Source organism: Carassius auratus, chromosome 10 (assembly GCF_003368295.1).
Source record: "Carassius auratus strain Wakin chromosome 10, ASM336829v1, whole genome shotgun sequence".
Taxonomy (NCBI): domain Eukaryota; kingdom Metazoa; phylum Chordata; class Actinopteri; order Cypriniformes; family Cyprinidae; genus Carassius; species Carassius auratus.
Window position 1 is genome coordinate 14,028,989 of NC_039252.1, and position 24,539 is coordinate 14,053,527.

Consider the following 24,539-nt stretch of genomic DNA (forward strand, 5'->3'; position numbering starts at 1 on the left):
TCTTCTAATTGTTTTGTGCCGTTTCGCTGCAGTGTTTTAATGTGAAAGGCTGTAAATGTGTACTTCAAGTGTTCAGACAAATACATCGCGAGCTCATCTGTGACGTTCAGCATGATGATTCAGTTAGAAACCAGCTAAGACCAGCGTGACAGTGGCCGAAACTACTTTAAAACCATATAATATATTATTCTAATTGTTTTGTGCCGTTTCGCTGCAGTGTTTTAATGCGAAAGGCTGTAAATTCTCTGTGGACTTCAAGTGTTCAGAGAAATACATCGCCAGCTCGCGAGCAGTTGGCTGCCGCGAATATATAATGTTATTACTTTAAACAGTTCAGAAACATCTGAATTTAGCTCTTGGTGTGTTCTAACGTGTGGATTGCGTGTAATCGCGTTTTTAAAAGGTCTTAAATAAGAATGAATTCGCTAGTTCTCGGCTCCGTGTAGACAGCCTGGGCTGAGCAGCAGTATTTTTAACCAGTTTAAAAGTGAAACGAAACCCGACTCCGCCCCTAAATGTCATTGCAACTGTAGGGGCGCAATTTTTCTCAGACAATGTAAGTCTATGGGTAATGAATTTTGACATTTAAAAATTAATAAAAAAAAAACTTTAAGTCTGATCACTCTGAAAAGATATAGCACACACCACCGCTCTATCCCGCAGGTGTCTGCCGAGTTTGGGGCTTGTGGCTTTAAAGCCCTAGGAGGAGTAGCGTTTAGAATTTCTGTCAGAAAAATAATAATAAGAAACTAGAATTTAAAGTTAGTGAACTAACTTTGATGTTGGCTTGGCCATCTTGGCCATGGAGCAAAAGAGCCAAAGTACTTGTGTGCCCAACATTGAGTTGCCCCGCTGCAAAATTAATACACATAATAATGCCATAAAAAAATACACCTGCAACAGTCTTTTTCCATGCTCCCTTGCTGTTTTCTTTTTTCTAATAAAAAGCCTGGGCTATGATAACAGCTATGACAGGGTTGTCTAGCTGGATGTGAAATAAGTCATGCCTATTTTTCTCATGTATGTATTTCACAGTCCTGCCACCGTTGCGTTGTGGGCAACGACACACAAGATTACTGAAACAATGCATTTTAAATCAAGGAGATCATAAGGGGTCCAAGCACAATGGTTTGTATAGATGATGCAGTTACACACTGTTTAAAATTGTTTAATTTGTACTGTATGTTCATTCTATTTATTTATTTGTGCTATTTACATAATGTTTACTTTTTTTAAGTTTGTTTTTGTTCATGTAAAATAGCACTGCATAGTCTTCACTGTAAGATAAAATACACAATCAAACCAAAATGTATTCAGACACCTTCAACATTTCTCACATAATCACAGTTTATTTGCTGTAGTTTAGAAACTGGTAATAATATATGACAATAACTCAGAACAAATTCATCTTGATAATTTCGGATAACTTTGATAAAAAGATATGTAATGGAATCAACCAAAACTTCAGACTGTCAGTATGACAATATTTACACAACTATCAATACTTTGTTGAACAGTTACCAAGCAAGAAATGCTTAATTTGGTTCAGTCTGTGGTGTGAAAAGGTTGCATTAACAATTAAAGAAAGAAACACTTAAGCAAAACATGGGCAGGTCCTTAATTATTATTTTTTTAAATCAATTTCACTGGTAGCCTACTGTATGAAGAATTAGTGGGTATAATATTTCACAGATCACTATTTTGCCATACTCACTTACATAAATGAACTAGTGGCCTGCACCCACTAGTAAAACAATTCTATCTTATTTTTGGATTGACTTTGGATAAATTCTTGTACTACAAGGTAATTCAGTCAAGAGCAGTGAGTGATTTACTTTCATTTTCATACAATAAAGACTCTGACAGCAGAGCTAGTAAATTAGGCGCGGTCCCTTTAAGAGACAAACGCATCCATTATGATGATACACATCCGATTTTTTTTTTGCAAATCTTTACTTTCACTTAAGACATAACCACATACTTATTCGAACACACTTTCCAACACGGGTATTTCGACATATTTTGTATGTATTTGTTGTCGGTACAAAAGCAAGAAGACTTTGAGACGCGTCTCTGCTTGCTCCCTGAACAACACCGCGCTGCTGAATTGAGCTCTTTTGCTTTTCGCTCTTTTTTCTGTTTATTTAAACTGCGATTTGAATTTGTTCGTTCAGGTCCAGGAGGAAGTGAACGTCCTGAACGACAGCTCTGTTCAGTGTTGCTGTCCCTGTCCGCGATACGCGCGGCTCTCTCTCGTGCACACGCGCCATCAGATACTCAGTTCAGTTTCCCGCAGCGCGGGGCTGAAGCCAACTTGATGTGTTGAATGCTCGGAGCACGTTATAAAACGTATTCTTAAAATACACATTTCTGTTTTAATAAATGGTCATATTAAATCATAGCATAACACATAAGTAGGTACAAAAATAATCAGTGATGCATGCGACCCTTTTGGTCTCAGTGTAGCTCCCTGCTTTACAATGTTATGCAACGCTGAGCAATTGCTGCGACGTTAAGCCTGACAGAGAAATCTCACAAGCACATATAAACACTCATTTTCATGTGTAATATATTCTTCTAATTGTTTTGTGCCGTTTCGCTGCAGTGTTTTAATGTGAAAGGCTGTAAATGTGTACTTCAAGTGTTCAGAGGAATACATCCCGAGCTCATCTGTGACGTTCAGCATGATGATTCAGTTAGAAACCAGCTAAGACCAGCGTGACAGTGGCCAAAACTACTTTAAAACCATATAATATATTATTCTAATTGTTTTGTGCCGTTTCGCTGCAGTGTTTTAATGCGAAAGGCTGTAAATTCTCTGTGGACTTCAAGTGTTCAGAGAAATACATCGCCAGCTCGCGAGCAGTTGGCTGCCGCGAATATATAATGTTATTACTTTAAACAGTTCAGAAACATCTGAATTTAGCTCTTGGTGTGTTCTAACGTGTGGATTGCGTGTAATCGCGTTTTTAAAAGGTCTTAAATAAGAATGAATTCGCTAGTTCTCGGCTCCGTGTAGACAGCCTGGGCTGAGCAGCAGTATTTTTAACCAGTTTAAAAGTGAAACGAAACCCGACTCCGCCCCTTAATGTCATTGCAACTGTAGGGGCGCAATTTTTTTTATTTTTTTTTACATTTAAAAATTAATAAAAAAAAAACTTTAAGTCTGATCACTCTGAAAAGATATAGCACACACCACCCCTCTATCCCGCAGGTGTCTGCCGAGTTTGGGGCTTGTGGCTTTAAAGCCCTAGGAGGAGTAGCGTTCAGAATTTTTTTCTCAGAAGAATAATAATAATAAAAATAAAAATAAGTTTAAATAGCATAACAGTATGTTGGCTTGTTGCCAAGCCAACATAACTAGAATTAAAAGTTAGTGAACTAACTTTGATGTTGGCTTGGCCATCTTGGCCATGGAGCAAAAGAGCCAAAGTACTTGTGTGCCCAACATTGAGTTGCCCCGCTGCAAAATTAATACACATAATAATGCCATAAAAAAATACACCTGCAACAGTCTTTTTCCATGCTCCCTTGCTGTTTTCTTTTTTTAATAAAAAGCCTGGGCTATGATAACAGCTATGACAGGGTTGTCTAGCTGGATGTGAAATAAGTCATGCCTATTTTTCTCGTGTATGTATTTCACAGTCCTGCCACCGTTGCGTTGTGGGCAACGACACACAAGATTACTGAAACAATGCATTTTAAATCAAGGAGATCATAAGGGGTCCAAGCACAATGGTTTGTATAGATGATGCAGTTACACACTGTTTAAAATTGTTTAATTTGTACTGTATGTTCATTCTATTTATTTATTTGTGCTATTTACATAATGTTTACTTTTTTTAAGTTTGTTTTTGTTAATGTAAAATAGCACTGCATAGTCTTCACTGTAAGATAAAATACACAATCAAACCAAAATGTATTCAGACACCTTCAACATTTCTCACATAATCACAGTTTATTTGCTGTAGTTTAGAAACTGGTAATAATATATGACAATAACTCAGAACAAATTCATCTTGATAATTTCGGATAACTTTGATAAAAAGATATGAAATGGAATCAACCAAAACTTCAGACTGTCAGTATGACAATATTTACACAACTATCAATACTTTGTTGAACAGTTACCAAGCAAGAAATGCTTAATTTGGTTCAGTCTGTGGTGTGAAAAGGTTGCATTAACAATTAAAGAAAGAAACACTTAAGCAAAACATGGGCAGGTCCTTAATTATTATTTTTTTAAATCAATTTCACTGGTAGCCTACTGTATGAAGAATTAGTGGGTATAATATTTCACAGATCACTATTTTGCCATACTCACTTACATAAATGAACTAGTGGCCTGCACCCACTAGTAAAACAATTCTATCTTATTTTTGGATTGACTTTGGATAAATTCTTGTACTACAAGGTAATTCAGTCAAGAGCAGTAAGTGATTTACTTTCATTTTCATACATTAAAGACTCTGACAGCAGAGCTAGTAAATTAGGCGCGGTCCCTTTAAGAGACAAACGCATCCATTATGATGATACACATCCGATTTGTTTTTTGCAAATCTTTACTTTCACTTAAGACATAACCACATACTTATTCGAACACACTTTCCAACACGGGTATTTCGACATATTTTGTATGTATTTGTTGTCGGTACAAAAGCAAGAAGACTTTGAGACGCGTCTCTGCTTGCTCCCTGAACAACACCGCGCTGCTGAATTGAGCTCTTTTGCTTTTCGCTCTTTTTTCTGTTTATTTAAACTGCGATTTGAATTTGTTCGTTCAGGTCCAGGAGGAAGTGAACGTCCTGAACGACAGCTCTGTTCAGTGTTGCTGTCCCTGTCCGCGATACGCGCGGCTCTCTCTCGTGCACACGCGCCATCAGCGGCTCAGTTTAGTTTCCCGCAGCTCGGGGCTGAAGCCAACTTGATGTGTTGAATGCTCGGAGCACGTTATAAAACGTATTCTTAAAATACACATTTCTGTTTTAATAAATGGTCATATTAAATCATAGCATAACACATAAGTAGGTACAAAAATAATCAGTGATGCATGTGACCCTTTTGGTCTCAGTGTAGCTCCCTGCTTTACCATGTTATGCAACGCTGAGCAATTGCTGCGACGTTAAGCCTGACAGAGAAATCTCACAAGCACATATAAACACTCATTTTCATATGTGTAATATATTCTTCTAATTGTTTTGTGCCGTTTCGCTGCAGTGTTTTAATGTAAAAGCCTGTAAATGTGTACTTCAAGTGTTCAGATAAATACATCGCGAGCTCATCTGTGACGTTCAGCATGATGATTCAGTTAGAAACCAGCTAAGACCAGCGTGACAGTGGCCAAAACTACTTTAAAACCATATAATATATTATTCTAATTGTTTTGTGCCGTTTCGCTGCAGTGTTTTAATGCGAAAGGCTGTAAATTCTCTGTGGACTTCAAGTGTTCAGAGAAATACATCGCCAGCTCGCGAGCAGTTGGCTGCCGCGAATATATAATGTTATTACTTTAAACAGTTCAGAAACATCTGAATTTAGCTCTTGGTGTGTTCTAACGTGTGGATTGCGTGTAATCGCGTTTTTAAAAGGTCTTAAATAAGAATGAATTCGCTAGTTCTCGCCTCCGTGTAGACAGCCTGGGCTGAGCAGCAGTATTTTTAACCAGTTTAAAAGTGAAACGAAACCCGACTCCGCCCCTTAATGTCATTGCAACTGTAGGGGCGCAATTCTTTTATTTTTTTTTTACATTTAAAAATTAATAAAAAAAAAACTTTAAGTCTGATCACTCTGAAAAGATATAGCACACACCACCCCTCTATCCCGCAGGTGTCTGCCGAGTTTGGGGCTTGTGGCTTTAAAGCCCTAGGAGGAGTAGCGTTCAGAATTTTTTTCTCAGAAGAATAATAATAATAAAAATAAAAATAAGTTTAAATAGCATAACAGTATGTTGGCTTGTTGCCAAGCCAACATAAAAAAGAAGAAGTTTAAATAGCATAACAGTATGTTGGCTTGTTGCCAAGCCAACATAATAATAAGATTAAATAGTAGATCAGTAAGTTGGCTTTTTCAAGCCAACTTAACAACGACCTCTATACGTAGGCTGCGCGTCAGTGACCAAGTTGTCAATGAACGATGTGGAGCTGAGCTTCAGCAGAAGCGCGAGCGACGGAGTTCGTCATTCCTCTCAGTCCGCGGGAGCGCCGTTAACGCGCTGCAGGTGACGCAAACCGAGCGATGCTCCACTGTCCATCCTCATGAAAGCGACAAACGTGCGTCTTCCTTTTGAAACAGCGTGATTTGGGAATAGACTGTCCCGTTGGATCGCTGTGAAGCTTCAGAATGAAATCCTTCAAATATCCTTCAAATCCTCTCCTGGAACTAACCGTCATCTGTCTGTTCATTCAAAACTCCTGGATGGAGACCGAAGGTAAGATCTTCATTAGGTTGCTTTTAGATGTGAAGTGTAATTCAACCGGGGATTTTCCTACAAACTTTTACTCATTCATCTCTCGGATCTTTATGCTAATGTAACCTTTTCTGATGATTTACTTGAAGCGGCTATGGGTTGAATTTCTAATGAATCAATTTAATAAAGAATGAAATCGCACGCTGCATAAGATATAACTGTTATAGGTTATACACCACGACAAAACAGTTTTACTATGCTTACTAGCCTGAGAAGAAAACACTCGTGTCAGCCCTCCGAGGAACTTTTGACCCTTCTCGCAGTACACTCTGTTCTTTGGCAATGACAATATTTTACTTGTTTAACTATCTTACTTTGACTTGAACAACTTCTATCAGATAAAACAAATTGTGGCTCATGAGCGATGGAGGCTTTATCGATGCGTATCTACACACTTTTGGTTTGGCTGCAGGTTCTAACTTATCGCAGTTGTTTGGTCACTCAGGTGCTTCATTCCGCACAGAGACATTCATTTCGCCTCACAGCAAGCGCGCACTGCGGTTCCAATCACAGGAAGTCAACCAGGCACACTACAGGTTTTAAAAGTTTCATTCTTATCAACACAAGAAGTAAAGTAAACAGTGGGCACGTATTTTAAGTGGACGTGACAAGAATTAATAAAACGCAAAAGGGCCAGGCAGTGCTTACAGAGCAGTGCGTTAGTTGTGTAAATTACATCTATTTTCAGTCTTAGTAACCTACTTCATTTAGGCCTATTAATTTAGCCTAGAATTTATTACATTTAATTGTAATATTTTATTTAGTCTAGATGTGATTTTTTTCTCCCATTTCATTTTTAAAAACCCACGAGTTTTCATCTGTTATATGTTTGTTGAATCCCATATCTGCTGTTATTATATCCTCATGTTCTTTTGAAATTGACTTTACTGTCTTAATGCCCATATATTTGGCTTAATGAAAGCCCCTGGACATATTATTGAATTTTTATCCCTCCATTATGTCACACAATATGGAAAGGCATTTCAGAAATGTGACTGTTATTCAATATAATATTGTATTTGTAGTAGGGGGGAAATTTGGCCGGAGTGAAATACTACAGTGAAATTTTGCAATCGAAAATTATGTGCATTTAGTTAAATAAGGTACGGGCTGGTAGAAAGAGGTGAAATAAGGTGGGACGGGCAAACAATGCAGTGTGCCATGGTGCAGAGGGATCTTATCAGAGGCTTTATTCAGAAGAAGAATATGGCATTCCAAAGAAACATAAGAGTCAATTAGATGCCTTGTTTTATTTAACAAGAATGAAAATGTAATGAGCTTTTTTATGAATCAGAATGAATTTCAGGATGAATTATTCGTAAAACATCTTACAATATGTAAATTGTCACATGCAGTTTAGTGGGGCAAATTAACAAATGGATTTATGAATGATTTACAGAGAAATTCATGCTGATGCAGTTTGGCCTACAGAACGTAGAGAATACTTTAGGATTTATTTTTATTTTTTTTAAAGATTTGACGATACACACATGCAATTCATTGTACATCAGACTCTCATGTCTTTATTTCATTTGGATTAAATATGGCATCTATCCTAACTAAGGTTATGTGGTCTTCTGGAGATCAAACGCCTTCTTAATGATAATTCACAGGTTCTTTGGATCAGCATATTTGTTTCAGGGGTTCTTTAAATGAAAGTTCTAAAAGATCTTTGATTAACTTTTATACAAAGACGATAGAAGTACCTTCCATTACATAAGACTTTTAACAAGTCTCTTTGGATCTAATATGAACTTTTATTGTGAAGAGTGTCTGGTTTTTGTTCCATGGCCTTGGATTTGTAAGTACCTTTACTGAAAGGCAAAATATTATATGGTTGACTGGTGTTTGTCTGACACTGCACTTCAAATGGCCAGTGTCAAAGACTGCGCTGTGGACAGCAGACTGACTGCAAATGTAATAGTACAGGGGTGTCTTTAATTAATTTATTCATTATATGAAAGCTCAGTTATTACTCTGTCAACTTCAACGGTTCTCTACCCAGTTCCCACAGGTCCCTGCTCTATTAAACTCCTGGTTATTGGTAAAGGCTATAGGCTTATACATTGCTCTTGTGTATTTTATTTGATCTTGAAGTGCATTGGTAATGATTTGGGCTGCTTTATACCATAAACAGATTGACAGTGTTGTATGGCTCTCATTTGTATCAAGATTATTTGAATGTTCATTTCACTGTGACAAGCTTTAAGAAATGAGCACCTGCCACCATGTGTAGGAATCCAGACTCATTGACCGCGTCTGTGTTGTTTTGGCTCTGCAGATGGCCATTTATATTGTATCCACTGATCTATATTCTCTATTATTGATCAGTGGTTATACCTTAGTTTTAACTTATATGTCCTAGTTTTGAACTGAGAATTTTGCTTTTGATTTGAAGAAATTTTCTGTATTATAGCTTGAACCGTGAATAAAGACGTAGGAAACTGTATTAAAACTGGTTAGCCAGTTTCTCCTTCTGTTACCCAATACGGTTGCCTGGCAACATTGCCTTAAAAAGCCTGTTGCCACTGTCATGATCCTCTTTCCAGATGTTAGTGTCACATGTGAGCCCTCCATAAAGCCACAAACCTAAGTTGTGTGAAACTCAAATGTAAACACAGATCTAAAAAATTTCCACAGTTAAAAAAGCCATCGCTCTGGTCTGCATTGCCATTTTTTTTCACTTGGTTTCTTTATCGGATTGTTATATATGTGCTCTCTTGTTTTTCTCTTTTATTTTGGGTCTATGCATTTTTTGTAATATTATCTTCTGTGCTTAGCCTCCAGTAGTGTGCAGAAATTACTGATATGTTCTTTTTCATGCAAGAGCTTAGGGCTGCTGAATTAATCAAATTTCTAATCGCGATTACAATTATGGATGCCACAATTACGGAATCGTGCAAAGCGGACACTAATCCGATATATAGCTGACATTTGAGACTTACTACTATAGAAAAGCACAAAAAATCTTTCAGTTAAAGTGTTTTTAGCTTGCTTATTTTCATATAAAAATACGGCATGCAGTTGCATCAAACAATGGTATAAACATCATACAATGTCAATTGTAATAATTGTAATTAATAGTCCCAATTGTAATTTCAAGGGAATAATCTACAATTGTGATTTTTGTTGTAATAGTTCAGCCTTACAAGAGCTGTCAAATTATTTAAGAAAATGATCAAGCTAAATGCAAATACAATTAAATGAATTACAAACACTTGCATATGTTGACATTGATAAAGTCCTCACCAATAATTCCCCTGACATTACATTTACCATAGTACAAAATACCAAAAAAGAAAAAGAAAAAAACCTTTTTGATTCTAATGCATATCTGTAGATATATAGATGTAGATAAAAAAAAAAACTGTCAGATAATAATTGGTTTTCTGTTTTTATAATATTTTAAACCTCACTAAATTGTTTCACCATGTGATATGAAAGAATAACATTATTCTAATCTATAGCAATAAAGGTACGAGAGGCCATGCTGTAAATAAATCACTGTTCTCATCCACTGTGCCATTTGTTTTTTTAACATCATATGTTATGCTATTTTCTCGCACACACATATCTCTGAACGTGAGAAAATGTATTTTTTTCCGACTTTTAGTTGAAAACAGACAGATTCACAGCACAGCTTGCAGAGTTTGCAAGCGACATTACAGCATAAATTTATGTACATGCATTACCATACCTGAAACAGAAGACTAATCAATACAATAATATTTCCGTAGCACTTCGGAAACGTTGGGCTTCCACACAGACATGCACACACATCAACGTATCTCCAGTATGAGGGGAAATGGTGGGCATGCCCTCAAAATGAAAGGTTAATGACACAACACGAGGTTGGTCATAATTTATTACAGTTCATTTTGCTGAAATACATAATGGAATAGTTTTGACGCTAAATAACCATTGGATGAAGTGGTCAAAGCCGTGTTTATATGTCTGTGTGTGTGAAGCTTTTCAAATAAATGAGTCTTTCACAGGTGTCTTATCAAAGATTGCCTGGGCTAGAGATTGTTTGTCTCATTCATAAAATTCATAACACAGGTGCCTGTGCTGTGTGTTATTCAGTTTCTCACATCACACAAATTGAAGAGGAGAAACATTTTTTTTTTTTTTCACACATTAGATTCATTTTGGGCTATTGGATACATTGAACCAAGATATCGGATGCATTGGAGATAAGTGGCTAATATATAAAATATATTAATATAAACAGAAAATTGGAGCAATGCAGTTATTTAGAGCACTAATATTTGAATAAATGAAAATGGTGATGATACACGGGACATTTACAATGCTTTTGCGGAAATTTTACTGTGGCAGTTCAAAAACTGTGATGAATAGGAAGCACTCTGCTCCCTCTCAAACAAGGACATCTTCAGGGAGACGTAAAATGTGAATCTGGGTTTTACAGTGCAAATTATTGCATTTCCAGACTAAGAAAAAAAAAACTAAGACTTTCTTTGTAGAATTAAAAAAAGTCTCCTGCGATAAAGATTCATGCCACAAACGTAGAAATCCAACAGATGAAATGTCTCGGAAACACAAAGTCATCTCCTGTGGATTCTTCTGGCTCTCAATATGCCTTTTAAAAGAAAAACTGTTCTCTTGATTTGAAGGACCAGACTTTCTTTTGCTTGATCCCAACTTTAAACATGTTCAGAGACACCATGAGCTGATCATTGCTGGAAGGCTGCTAACGAGATCGTGAAAACCAGATTTGCAGGACTCATTGGGCCACCTGGTCCAGTTACTAGGATTACAGCCACTTTATGCAAGGGAGAGAGAGAGAGATAAATGAGAAGGTGACAAGTTTGTGGCTCAGCTTAATCCCTGATTCCCATCTGGAAAATTAAATGCACGATTCACCCTAAACTAAGTTCACCCTAAATTAAGCATTCTGTCATTATTTACTCCCTCTCATGCTCTTCCAAACATTTATGCTTATTATTTTTTTTATCATGGAACACAAGATAAGAATTTTTTGTGTGTTTGTTTTTTCATACATCGACTCTCCACAAAGAAAGTAGCAGTAATCCACACTAACAATGCTTTTTTCCAACCCTTCTAATTCTGTGAGAAATGGGCAGAATGCAGATTTCTGTTTCATCTCAAAATCCCACAGCTTTAATGGGCAATTAATACCTGCTCCAGTCCATTTTTCGTTTAGTGGTCAAAGTCTGTTTCCTGACAACACTTAGAAATATCTGAACAGCACAGCTGTGCTTTTTCTAAGGTGGTCAGTGCTGAGCCATTCATCACACTGCATGAAGCATGAGTATTTGTTTACCTATGCGTTTATTTTTGAATGTTCACAGGAACACTGCATGCATTTTGAAAATGACTTCAGAAGGACATTCCACACCAGTGACAACCATTAAGTTTACAGCCAGGCAATGAAAGCGTTTTTATTGCCTCTGATCAGAAAGTTGTATTTATTTATTTATTTTTCTCTTGGTTAATTTGAAGTGGCATTTGGCCACTTCGTTACTTTATTAAACAGGTTTCCTAATGAGCACTGCATGCTGCATGGATACCATTCAGCCATCCAGTTGGTCGTCCTCATTTAATATTTTTAATCTGGACTTGGCTCTCACATGAATTTGCAGTGATTATCCTGATTAGCATTGGTGTCTAAAAACGAGCTTTTTAGTTTGTTTGTTTGAATATGTCGCTTCGAGTGCTGTTGTACCCTGATGGCCACATACGGATTTAATAGGAATCTTGGCCACAGAAGGGCAAAACTAGCTATTTGAAGTCACAGACTTGATGTTGTTTCTCAGCTGCATACACATAAAAACTAATGAATACTGGCACCGGAAACATTTTATGTACTATTTCCCAGGTGGATTGAACATATAAGAATAGTGCTAGTCTTTTTAATTCTTGGAAGCCAAACATAGATTTAAAAGGGTAATCGGATGCCCATTTTCCACAAATTGATATGATTCTTTAGGATCTTAATGAATAGCATACTTTGGTTAAAATCTCTCAATAGTAGTGTAACTAAAAACTTTTTTACTCTGTCAAAATATGCTCTGTTTTCTGCACGTTGTTCTAGTCCATGTTGCGTTAAATGCTAATGAGCTCTGCTGACCCCGACGCTTTCTCCCATGAAGTGACGAGCAGATTGTAAACTTTGGCCACGAAACTTTCTAACTAGCATATATTAAAGGCGATTTCCAAAGATTCATAAAAACCCTTAGATGTAGATGAAGCTGTATCACGAATAATTCGCGCAAACTTAACCGCATTTAGGCACATTTCCTTCAAAAACGAAAGTAACGTTAATTCTCTGCATCTTTAACGGCTCAGATGTCAGGAGTAAATGACGATTGCTATATTCATTATTAAATCCAACAACAAAATTTTGCGTCCGATGACCCCTTTAAATGAAGTTACAGATTGGGGGAACAGCAAAAAAGAAAAAATAAATATTCTGCTAAAAATAGGAATGGAAACATGATAATATGACATCTCTCTTGCTGTGTGTTTTGCATTCAGTCCTGCTCCTGGAGAGCTACCATCCAACCCTAATCAAACACACAGAAACCAGCTAATCAAGTTGTACAGGATTACTTGAAAATTACAGGCAGGTGTGTTGGAGCAGGGATGGAACTGAAGTTTGTGGGACGGTAACACTCCAGCACCGGGGTTGGAGATCCCTGCCCTATTTGGTCAGCACTTTAAATTGTTTTGATTGTACACTCATTTTTATGCTGTGCACACTACAACATTTGGTTTCTGTGGCGTTTTTTATTGAAGTGGATTTGTTTACTTTCTCAACTACTGTTATCCTTTTTTTTTCTGGCTGACATGTGGTTTTTTAGTCTTTTTAGCATCAGCAAGAATAGGTAGAAAATTACAAACCACTGAGTAATGTTTTGCCCTCTATGTCATCATTTTTTAGCATATGTACAGTTCTCATCAATTTATGACTTTCTTGAAACTTCCTGTATAATTTTCAGGTATTATTTCAAATTGTCATAGTAAAGAACGTATAAATATATAGTATATAGTATATTTAAATATATAAGAGAATGCAAATCAGAACTACTGGCTTGATAAGGCTGGCAGACAGAAATGTTACTGTTGAGCCAGTGCTAAAAATATTGTTCCATGCAGAGTTGTTTTTCTTTCCCAGGAATTTGAGGTTGCATGATGATAACTTGAAGGTGTTTATACGCTTTTTTCTTTTATAACTTGATGTGTGAAAGCCTGTGCTCTAAGCGTTTTCTACAGTCTAACCAATGAATGAATTAAAAAACAAAACCAGTTTCTAGGAGCAGTTAAAATCTGGTTCAAGAAAGCACCCCATTTAGTTCAAACATTTATTCATTTTTTCCAAAAAGAGTGGATATAGCAGCATTATTTACCCTCTTATTACATTTTTAACACATATGAAAGTGTTCCATAATGTGTTTAATAAAAAATACATTAAAACTCCTACCCATATATGGTAGGCCTATGGAAGAGACCATGGTTAGTCTTATACAGAAGCTATATACACTACACGCTGTAACTAGCACTGGTTACACCAATAATGTGCAACATATTTATTCTAAGCTGCATATATATGCTCTGACAATTGTGTCATTCACTAGCTCCCAATGTGACATATACAATGTGACAAATAGCCCTTAGACATAACAGCGCATTTCTTGTATATAAGTCTGTCAGAGACAAGCCTATGTTTCATTGTGATAAATCTACGAGTTGGCAGATCCCCCCACTCTCGCAATTTGTGACAAATCCACTTTGTAATGAGTGTTAGTGAGAGCCGATAAGAAAGATCATAAACAAGAGTTTTTATTATGGAAGAGCCTTTGTACAGAACGTTTTGTTTGTGTACTCTGGCCTCTCTGTCACGTCAAATGGAAAGAAGAATAATTGCCTGCCGTAGGGAGCCCCATCTTCATAGACGTCATACTTTCCAATTACAAAATATAGTATTGTTGTCACATGCTGTGTGTGAGTGCTTTTCATGTTGTTGTATTTACTGCATCTAGAGACGTCAATGTACATGGTTAAGATGATAAAACATATATGCGTAGCAACTTTAAAAAGGGAGAAGAATACACTTTGCATATTTTTTGTCGTGACATTGAAGGACAAACTTGATCAAATTCTGCTGTATTTTGGTGTGCATTTGTCTGTCTGTTTATGCTTTCCATCAAACACTGCTGGAGGGCTTCCAGTCATCCACTTTTCCCTGACAGAAGCACAAATTTCTGTAGTGCTTTTTAACAATATCACTTTTTTTACTGGGAGATGTTGTAACTTTTCTTTCTCTTCCTTCTTTTGCCTTCTTCTTATCGCCCCCAGCAGCATCCATGATGGCTGGCAGGGCAGTGACAGAAAACTGCCCTTTGGGTCAGTTCCCTTGTGGAAACATGAGTGTGTGTTTGCCTCAGGTCCTTCAGTGCAATGGCCACAGGGACTGCAAGAACGGAGCAGATGAGGAACACTGCGGTCTGTCTTTTTTTACTTTGCTGATAATTGCATGAAATTGGTTAAAGTTTATTTTGAAGTGTCATTGTTACAGTGTAACTAGACATTTAAGTACTGTGTGAAATTAATTAAATACATGTACTTACTATATGGTTAGGGTCAGGATTAGGGTTTAGGGTTACCTGCATGTAATTATGTAATTATGATATTATAATAATATGTAAAAGCTACCTGTCTAACAAAGACACTTTTAAATTAAAGTGTTACCGAAATTAAATAGATGTACTTAAAGCTGTACATGATTCTAATGCCTTTTTGACTTTTAAAATATGTAGAAAATGTAATATTCAGTCTAACAGTTGGAACAGTATTTTATTAACATTGATTACACTTTGAAATACATTTAGAGGTGATGCTTATTCAACCTTGATGTAATCAATTTTACCATGCAGGGTGAGGAGACATCTCTTTTAGACCACAAAAAAGTTATTCATGTCTTTAAAGTGACATTTTTATATTTTTACAGTGCCTACTTTTTCATACAAAGATGTGTTTTTACTTGTTGCAGGGGACAACAGTGGATGGGCGGATATCTTTGACCGCACTATAAAAAAGGCAGAGCCACAGGACCTTCCTAATGACTGCTGTATGTGTCCTGGTGTTGATCTAATTTCCTTTGGAAAAGATTAGCATGAGTTATGTTATCTTGATGTTCATCCAAAAAAAACTTGTTTGCTGCTGCAACTTCCATGTGAGGGCCAGACTTAGATTTTTTGCCACTCTAAATCCCTAAACACTGCACGATTTGTCATTGTGAAATAATCGTGGCAATTTCTTTGATCGTGGCTATAATGTCGTACAGTGAGAAAGGTTCTTAGATAGAGACGGTCTTGCAACCAAAGAAAGCCTACGAAACAGAATGATCATCGCACAGTGTGTTTACTGGTTCAATCCACGTGTACTGACCAACCAATAAAAATGCGACATGAAATCAACCCGACATGGCGCTAAAACATAAAACTGTTTACCTCTAGCTCTTAACCCTTACTCTTTCGCCGCTTCCACTTTTTTTTCAGCACACATAAAAAATAAAACTGCTAAAGAGTGATTTATCATGCTTTTTTTGTTTACCACTAGCACATCCTGATGACATTTTTTTCTTCTGTAGTAACGTGCGTCGTAGCGTATGAGTCAATAGGTGTCATCATCGTACAGGCTACACACATGTCGCACAGTGTGACATGCAGTGATCTTAAAAGATTGCTAAAATCGTGCAGTATTTTTTGGGCTTAAGAGTTTATTTGATATATTTATAGCCTTAGGCCTTAGTAGTCTACAGGATGCTTTTGAAGTCAGAAATCCTATAGGCTGCTTTTTACTGTAATGTGTTGTAAATCTGCATGAGTTTTACGATTTTGTTGAAGCACACGATTTGAAATTTATTAGCTTTCAAAGTCCCTTGGTCTTGACATTTTTGTACTTACTGGGGCTTAATACTGACTAGAATTTAATTTACATTTATTCATTTAGCTGACGCTTTAATCCAAAGCAACTTACAAATGAGGAATACTTTATTAACTTTTATAAATGTACTCGGATTATGAATATTAATTAGGTGACGCTTGCTCTGTAAGTGTCCTGTAAACAGTTTTTCTGAAAGGCATATAAACAGGCATGAAATTATGATTTTTGAAGAAAAATCTAATTAAATATTGTTTTAAATATTACATTATTATTGTTTTATTAAAGAACAGTCACTCATACTGTGTGATACTAGATCATAATTATATTTATATATCATATGATATTTACACATTCCTGGTGTGTTTTTATTTTTTCATTTTGGAATTGAATTACTCCTACAAGATTAATGGCATTTAATGGAAACAATAGTTAAATTGATACTAATGTCTATATATTAAATATCTAATTATGTTCAGTTAAAAAAAAATGTATTTAAAAGAGAGTGAGGGGGACAGGAAAAGAGTTCATACTTTGAAAAACAACAATAATGCAATAAATCTTTTTTTTTTAGCTTTGTGTACTAGATGTTATAATAATATGTTACTATGATATTATGTATTGAATAATTGTATGTGTTTTTATTGATCTTGTACAGTTGTGCAGCAGTATCCAGAGAGCTGTGATTGCATTAAGACCGAGGTGGAATGTGTTGACGTCAACTTGCATGTTGTACCAATCCTCTCCTCCAATGTGACTTGGTTGTAAGTACATCGAGCTGGGATCCATCTGCAGAGCTTTACTCCTCTGCTCCCACGAGAGGTTATTAATCTGTAGAAGTACAAATTTGGCATCAGTGAGACATAGTGCTTCATCACTGAGCCATAAAGCTTAACGAGATAAAGAGCTTCTTTGTGCTGAACATTTACCAGGCATAGGAAAAATTATGCACACTGCTTGAAAGGTTGGATTTAATTTTGTTGGTTGGTTATGGTTATGTTTAGCTTGTTCGGCATGGGGTGTATTTGTACTAATGGTATTTTGGATTTGTTTTGTTTCTGGAACTTTGAAGATCACTTGAGATAAACAGGGCAGAACATGTATATATTGATACTTTATGATTTTCAGAATAAGGATTCTAGAGATAATCTTTTGGAATCTGGGGACGTTTTTGGAAAAAGAGGAATGTTAGATAATTCATATCAGCAGTTTCTAATTTGTATCAGGAAACCACATTGTTTCATTTTTCTGGTATGAAAAGAAAGAGATCATTGACCCGATAAAAGGCAATTCTTTAATAATTTACTCTTGAATGACGCTCATATTCTTCGAAAACTGTATGATTTTATTTTTTTCTTGAACACCAAAGGAGATATTTAAAATGGCCAGGTTCTTCTTTCTTTTATATTGAAGGTATTGAAGGTACTGAAGGTTTGAGCGAGCTCAGAAAATCAAAGCAGTCCATGGAATGAGTTTTGAAAGATTTTCAGCAACTAATGACTTACATATTGGTCTGTTCCTCATACATATCATATGGCTTTAGCTAATGGAATGGAGTATAAAAAGAATTGTTTTGTACGACATTATTAGTCACGTAAAAGATTCCTTTCTCAGATGAACTACACCTGTAATGCTGTGTTTGTAATTCGATGCTTTATAATTTACAGATCCCTGAAGAACAATAAGATCAGGAATTTGGATGATTACATCTTCTCCAAATACACACAACTGCAGAGGCTGTGAGTATCACTTAATTAAGTGTTAAAGTGCAACAACATAATCAGAATCAGCCATGGATGACAAAAACAAGTCAGATAATCGGTTCATACGATAGAGAAAGGCTTCAGTGTTTACTGGGATCTTTAGTTAAAAGGGAAAAGAAAAAAAACAAGAGGCATTCCTGTTGCATTAACATCATCTATACTATAAATTTAAGACTGTTGGGCCATTCTATTAAGTTTTCAGCCAATGTTTTTTGAGTCATTCAACAGTTTTCCACATGCTGTATGTCACCAGTTCCTGCTGATGTCTAAATTTATGGAGGCTGTGAAATTTCCAATATCTAACGAACCAAAATATCTTAACTCTGAGAACTTTGGGTTATGTCTTGAAACCTTGTTTGTCTGAGGGAGACGAGTGCAATATCTCACCCATTTTCTGGCCACCATGCAGCCTTTTATAATAAGACTTTTAGGCCACTAGACAGCACAGCTTCCTGTCTACACAATCTACTGCTCAGACCTTCATTCATAATTCAGTTTGTTCAGATTTGATCTTGTGATTTTATACTGGTGAGGTTTATGTGCTCTAAAAATAAGTTTTACTTTCTAATTTTTCTCAAATGTTTTTAATGGAAAACAAGACAAAACTGAAGAAAACCTTTTCCAAATCAGTTAAGAAATGAGAGCGTCTCAGACTTTTGATTTCATAATGTTTGATTAGTTTTGTTTGTAGTTCAGTTAATAATTTTCTCATTTAGATTTTTTTTTTGCCACTTCAGATAAGATGTAAAAGTGTTCTCCATTAAGTAAAAATGTTGAAAAGGACAAACATTTTTAAATGAAATTCCATGGGTCAGAGGTTGAACACCTTCATTATGCTTTCAGTTTCGATTTAAATTGATTCATGGGGATCCATATCTTGACTGCAAAGGCACTAACAAGTTTGCATAATTGATTCTCCTGCATAATTTTCAAATGAATGTCATTTGGCGAGTCAAGCTGATTTAATCCCACTGTTTGCTGTTAACTGGCAATAGCGAACATACACTATTTCATCTTGTATTTGAGGTCTTTATAATGTAACTTGTACACCAAGAGAATTATGCATTTAGTAAGATACAGTATATGCACAGCATGAGATATGCAACAATTGATGTGGATGTTTTCACTGTATTTTTAATTGATAGAAATTATTAGATGATGAGATGTTTGTCTGTGTCGTAATTATGGGTTAGGCCTCTGATTCATTGTGCAGAAATAAAGAGAAGACACCACTGGCTAGACAACGCCTATAGCTGAGAACAGACTTTATATCCACCCTATCTAATAGCTGAAATAGGCCCTCACAGGGCGTCTACAGAATATAGGGCTTCATGGATTGGCACACAGATGTCCCAATCAGAGATCTGTGATGTCAAGTGAGTGAAAATGAACTGAGTGAGCTTTGAGTACCATCTCAGCGAGACAGGGAAATAAATAAAGTTCCTAAACGTAAGTAGTAGTAAGTAGATAGTGTTTATTCGTTTTGTTAATAGGGATATTTAGTTTTGCCCAATCTTGAAACACTCGAAACGCACATTTAGTACTGGTTACAACTCATAATTGATAATCTGCCATAAAGTTCAGTTTATTTTACACATAATGTTTTTGAACAATGATGATAAAAACTTGCAATGACATGTGGTGATGAAGATAAATTCCCTCTAAAGCCACAGACTAATACATTTTTTTAGAAGACAATAAAAGGGAGAGTAAAGGGCTGTTGGGACCATCTGTGGAATGTTGAGACAGTCTAAATGACAGATGTCCTCTTTGTTTAGCTTTTTACAACAGTTTAGGCCTATTGATCTAAAAGTCTTTGATTATATGAAAAAAAAAAAATCCACTATTAATTAACCGGGATATATAGAACCAAGTTAAATGTAGTATTAACATCTAATTTTTTGTTTTGTGATCCGATCACTATAACAACATTATGAAGTTGTCAGGAATGTTCAAATGCAAGAGAATTTTAGAGACATAGTGTCTCAAAACATTTGGATATTTTTGTTTATTAATATTGGAATTTGCTGCAGGAGTATTCCACGCAAAAATTTAAGTTGGCTGAAAATATACTCAAGATAGAGAAATAGATTTGCAGTGAACGGGTGAAAACATCATCTTCACAATAATCCACAAGTAACAACCCCAGTCAATCAAATAACCTCTTGTGAAGTGAAAAGCTGGGTGTTTGTAATAAACAAATTAATTATTATGACATTTATAAGTTGCTTCTAACTAAAATATGAGTCATCTATCAGTGAAAAAATCTTGTAGTCTAAATCAGGAGAGAAATCTGCACCACAACCCATTCTCACTCCAAAGGCGTCAAAAACCGAAGCATGGTCAAGCGCCCCTAGCGTCACTTTTATGACGCCAAATGTGCCTCTCGGCGTCGACTATCGAAGCACTACGACCTTCATTGCTTTCAGTGGGAAACTTTTGGCGTCAGAATTCGACACGAGGACATGAGATGTTTATCGCTATGAAATCACGTTCAAGAAGTCTCATTCAGCACACATCGCGCGATACTTGCTATCAGTTCCACAGTTTGGGTGAGTAGTCATATATACGCTCTTTTAATGCCTTTTATCAAATGTATTCTGTCTTCTTTATTAATCAGATTAGTGCCATATGTTTAATCGCTGTATTATATCGGTCATCCGCGGCTGTCTTTGAGTTTCATTGCGTTTAAATAAATGAACACAGCTGCTAATTAGTGTGATTAAACTCTATCTGTCACGTGACGTGCCATAGACCTTCGATCCGTTTTATATTATTATTAATTTCAGGATCAATGATGTAAGTTGTATTTGTAGTAAAATCATGGTAATCACGACACAATAGTAATAAATGAAATGTGAAGTTAAAACACAGTAAATGGGACATTAGTAACTGTAACTGTAGTTTTACTATGATATATTAATAATCAATACAACAATACAATAATCACCAAACCAGCTATGTTTGTATCACTGTAATGTTAGTGTTTTTATGTGCTTTTATATGACAGATATCACAGTAATCATATGTTCTGTACCATGCTTTTAATACCTTTTAATGTGAATCCAAAAAAAAAAAAAATCAAATTAAAAATAAATAATAAAACATGTATTTTTCCATCTTGCAGTTCATTCATATCAGTTTATATATATATATATATTTTGCTCACAGATCATTATTAACATTCTGTATATAATTCAATTTTATTTTCTCTCCCCTTTTTTATTATTTATATTTTTAGCTGAAAAGACGTAAAGGCAGTCAGCCCAGTGGTGTTTCTGGAGAGGGATTCCTTCAGAAATGGAGAAGACAGAAAGCTGCGGAGGCAGATATTTGCAGCAGTTAGTCTGTGATAGTTTGTCTCTTTTATCAAAAATTCCTGCTGTTATAATTTGTACTGCATTTGTTGTTTCTTAAACTGTTGCACTGTCCATATACCCACACTTGCCATCTTTTCACTTGACCAGTTGATTACTTATTTGAAGTCTTTCCTGTATTTGGCCTAGTGTTCGAGTGAGCATGATGACCACGAGTGTGTGTCGAACTTTTCATGACCTGATGACTGTGTTTCCCAATCCTGATCCTGGAGAACCCCAGCACTGCACGGTTTTGGTGTCTCTCTTATCTGCCTTGGAGTCTTCACTGATGAGCTGATGAGTTGAATCAGGTGTGTTTGATCAGGGAGACATCTCAAATGTGCAGTGTTGGGGTTCTCCAGGACCAGGATTGGGTGCCACTGCCTTATGGGACACTTATGTGTTTAAAGAGATTTTTAATATCTAATTATCAATATTTCACATACTGTACTAAACACATCACAGTCTTAATAATCCAGTTTAACACTTGTATGATATTGTACAAGCCCCAGGACGGTCTCATCTGACACTATCAAAAGAATTCATATGACTATAGCTTGTTATTAATTACTTGCTTTCAATAATGGATTCATTTAACATTTAATTTTACAGCATCTTTACAGAGGCTGCTTTTATGGTCTAAACAAAACACAGTGTAATGTATAAGTTGAATGTAATGTAATATTTCTGTTTTACAGGATTGTTTGAGGATAACACTGCAGTTCTCCATCATGCACAAGGACTCACCTCGTTAACTCTTTATCCCCCACACACACAGATATGGTTCCTGGATCAGTGATTAGACTTTGCAGTGGTTTGATTTTTGCAGAAGATGTAACTTTGTTTTATTTATAAGCTCATAATGAATACATTACAGAACCAGTGATGAAAACAGTAGTTAAAAATAGTATTTTTCGTATTGATAAAGCATTTTGTTCTCTTTTTCAAGCTTCATACAGTGAACTTTTTAGACTTTAATTAAGAGTTTTAGTAAAGGAGATATTCATACACAGTCATCCCCTAGCTCCAGTCATGAAGTGAATTCATGATGTTATTGTCAAAGCTAGCAGGTGTTTGTTTTCCTGAACACTTTCTCTGTCTTCCATTGTTCAGACAATCAGTGTTTATTTGATGCTGTGCTGATTGAGTTTTATAGATGATATTGCACACTTGACATGCATGTCTTCATGGTGTTTTTTTGTGAGTTTGAAACATTTACATTGTGTTGTATAACATTTTGGTCAATTTAATTTTTTTAATAAAATTGATCTTTTTCCAGTGTTCTCTGAAAGACATACTGTATTTACTGTTTTGTTTTTTAATAAAAGCATTTTCATTTGCATACTGAAAATAGTTAATGTTTACAACATAACTGCCTTTTTATTCTTTATGGTGGCAAAAACGAGCTTGGTGACAGAGGATGCAGTGTAGTAATTTGGGCATGTTGTCTTTAAATGAGTTTGACATATCAATAAATAATGGAAGATCCTTACAAAAATATGCATGTTTATTATGCTTTATGTATTTATTTGTTCATTCATTCATTCATTAATTTATAATTTCTGTTTTTATTCCTAGGGTTCAAATGGTAGAGAATGGTAAATCACAGAAACACAAATGTGAACAATTTTAACTTTAAAACACAATGTAATATACAATGTAAATTTTAGAAGCACGTCATTTGATTAGTAAATATATTTGTCTTTGGTCAAAAAAAAAATATACAAATCTTAAAAATGTGTCTTATATTTAATGAGAGGAATCTATCTGTTGGATACAACTGCGACTGCTGGGCATGTGCACATCAATATTGCCCAATTTTTGTCAAGCTGAACAACGGAGGAAGGTGAAGACGTTAATAAAACAGAATCTAATAAGTAGCAAGCTTAATCTATTGTTAACCGAATCTATCCCTTCAGCCGAAAAACGACAGACATCTGTCATACATGGATAAGGAAGTGTGACGCTGCTGCTCAGCTTAGATGCCATTGGCTATGACTTTTCAGGACAGTCTGTGGTTGGACTATCTTTTAACCCATATTAAACAGCGCATCATGTTAAAAAGTATGTTTTGCTCCTATCATCACATTAGTAATATATTAAATCAACAATGAAGTGTTGCTATCTTGAGAAAAATGACATCTTTAGCGAGATCCTAATCCTAACCCTAAGCATAACTTCAATGAACTACAAAAACAGCCCCCTAGTGTTGCCTTTCTATAGATAGAACGACGGAGGCTTGTGGGTAATGTAGTTTAAAACTTTTTATTAACGAAACTAAATAAATTATTTATTTTAAGGTAAACTGGATATCTAAATATGTTTATTGTGCAAACCTCTATGATATATTTGAGAGGCAGGCTGAAATGTGGTATTTTACAGTGAGCAATATTTAAAATGCTTTTATGCCAGCTTTCCACTTATTTCTGAAAACTGAGCTCAACATTATTTTATCAGCATATCATAAGTAATAATCCTGCCCATTTTCTCTTTGATATGTTAATTGGACTCTGATTTACAGCCATTTGAAATGTACAGTTTTGGGCTCTTCCGGGGGGTGCTACTGGGCCCCTGGGGGTAGCAGGGCAGTAAAACCTACATATATGTATTCTCCTCATCATGAACAACAAACTGAGCTGAGTCACATTTATATCTGACAGTTTTCACAGTCCTCTGTTTTCTATTCTATTCATCATGGCTATTATACCTTTTGACAGGACATTGTGAGGCCATCTGATGAAACATGGAAAAATTATAAAGAAATGATTTAATAATGAAAATAATAGATTATTTCTTTGATTTTTGAAGTAAATGGCAAGAAATATAATGGATGAACCTGCAACAACTTGCCATTATCTATTCCCCACTGTAAAGCAGTAATCAAGGACAATGTATACACATTGTGATACTTCACTATTACACAAGGACAAATTCATGCAGTGCTAAGAATATTAGTTTATATATATATATATATATATATATATATATATATATATATATATATATATATATATATATATTAGCATT

General features: G+C 35.6%; 1 protein-coding gene across 2 annotated transcripts in view; it reads left to right on the top strand.

Annotated features, from left to right (window-relative positions):
* The first annotated feature begins 6,116 nt into the window (after window positions 1-6,116).
* LOC113109949 (relaxin receptor 2-like) overlaps window positions 6,117-24,539 on the top strand; it is a 52,152-nt gene continuing 33,729 nt past the window's right edge. The window contains exons 1-5 of one of the 2 annotated variants that reach the window (XM_026273852.1): window positions 6,117-6,427; window positions 14,807-14,953; window positions 15,501-15,578; window positions 17,052-17,157; window positions 18,061-18,132. In XM_026273852.1, coding sequence (XP_026129637.1) covers window positions 6,340-6,427; window positions 14,807-14,953; window positions 15,501-15,578; window positions 17,052-17,157; window positions 18,061-18,132 — 491 coding nt within the window. In that variant the 5' untranslated portion in view covers window positions 6,117-6,339. The remainder of the gene's footprint in view (window positions 6,428-14,806; window positions 14,954-15,500; window positions 15,579-17,051; window positions 17,158-18,060; window positions 18,133-24,539) is intronic. The other variant, XM_026273853.1, reaches the window with a different exon arrangement.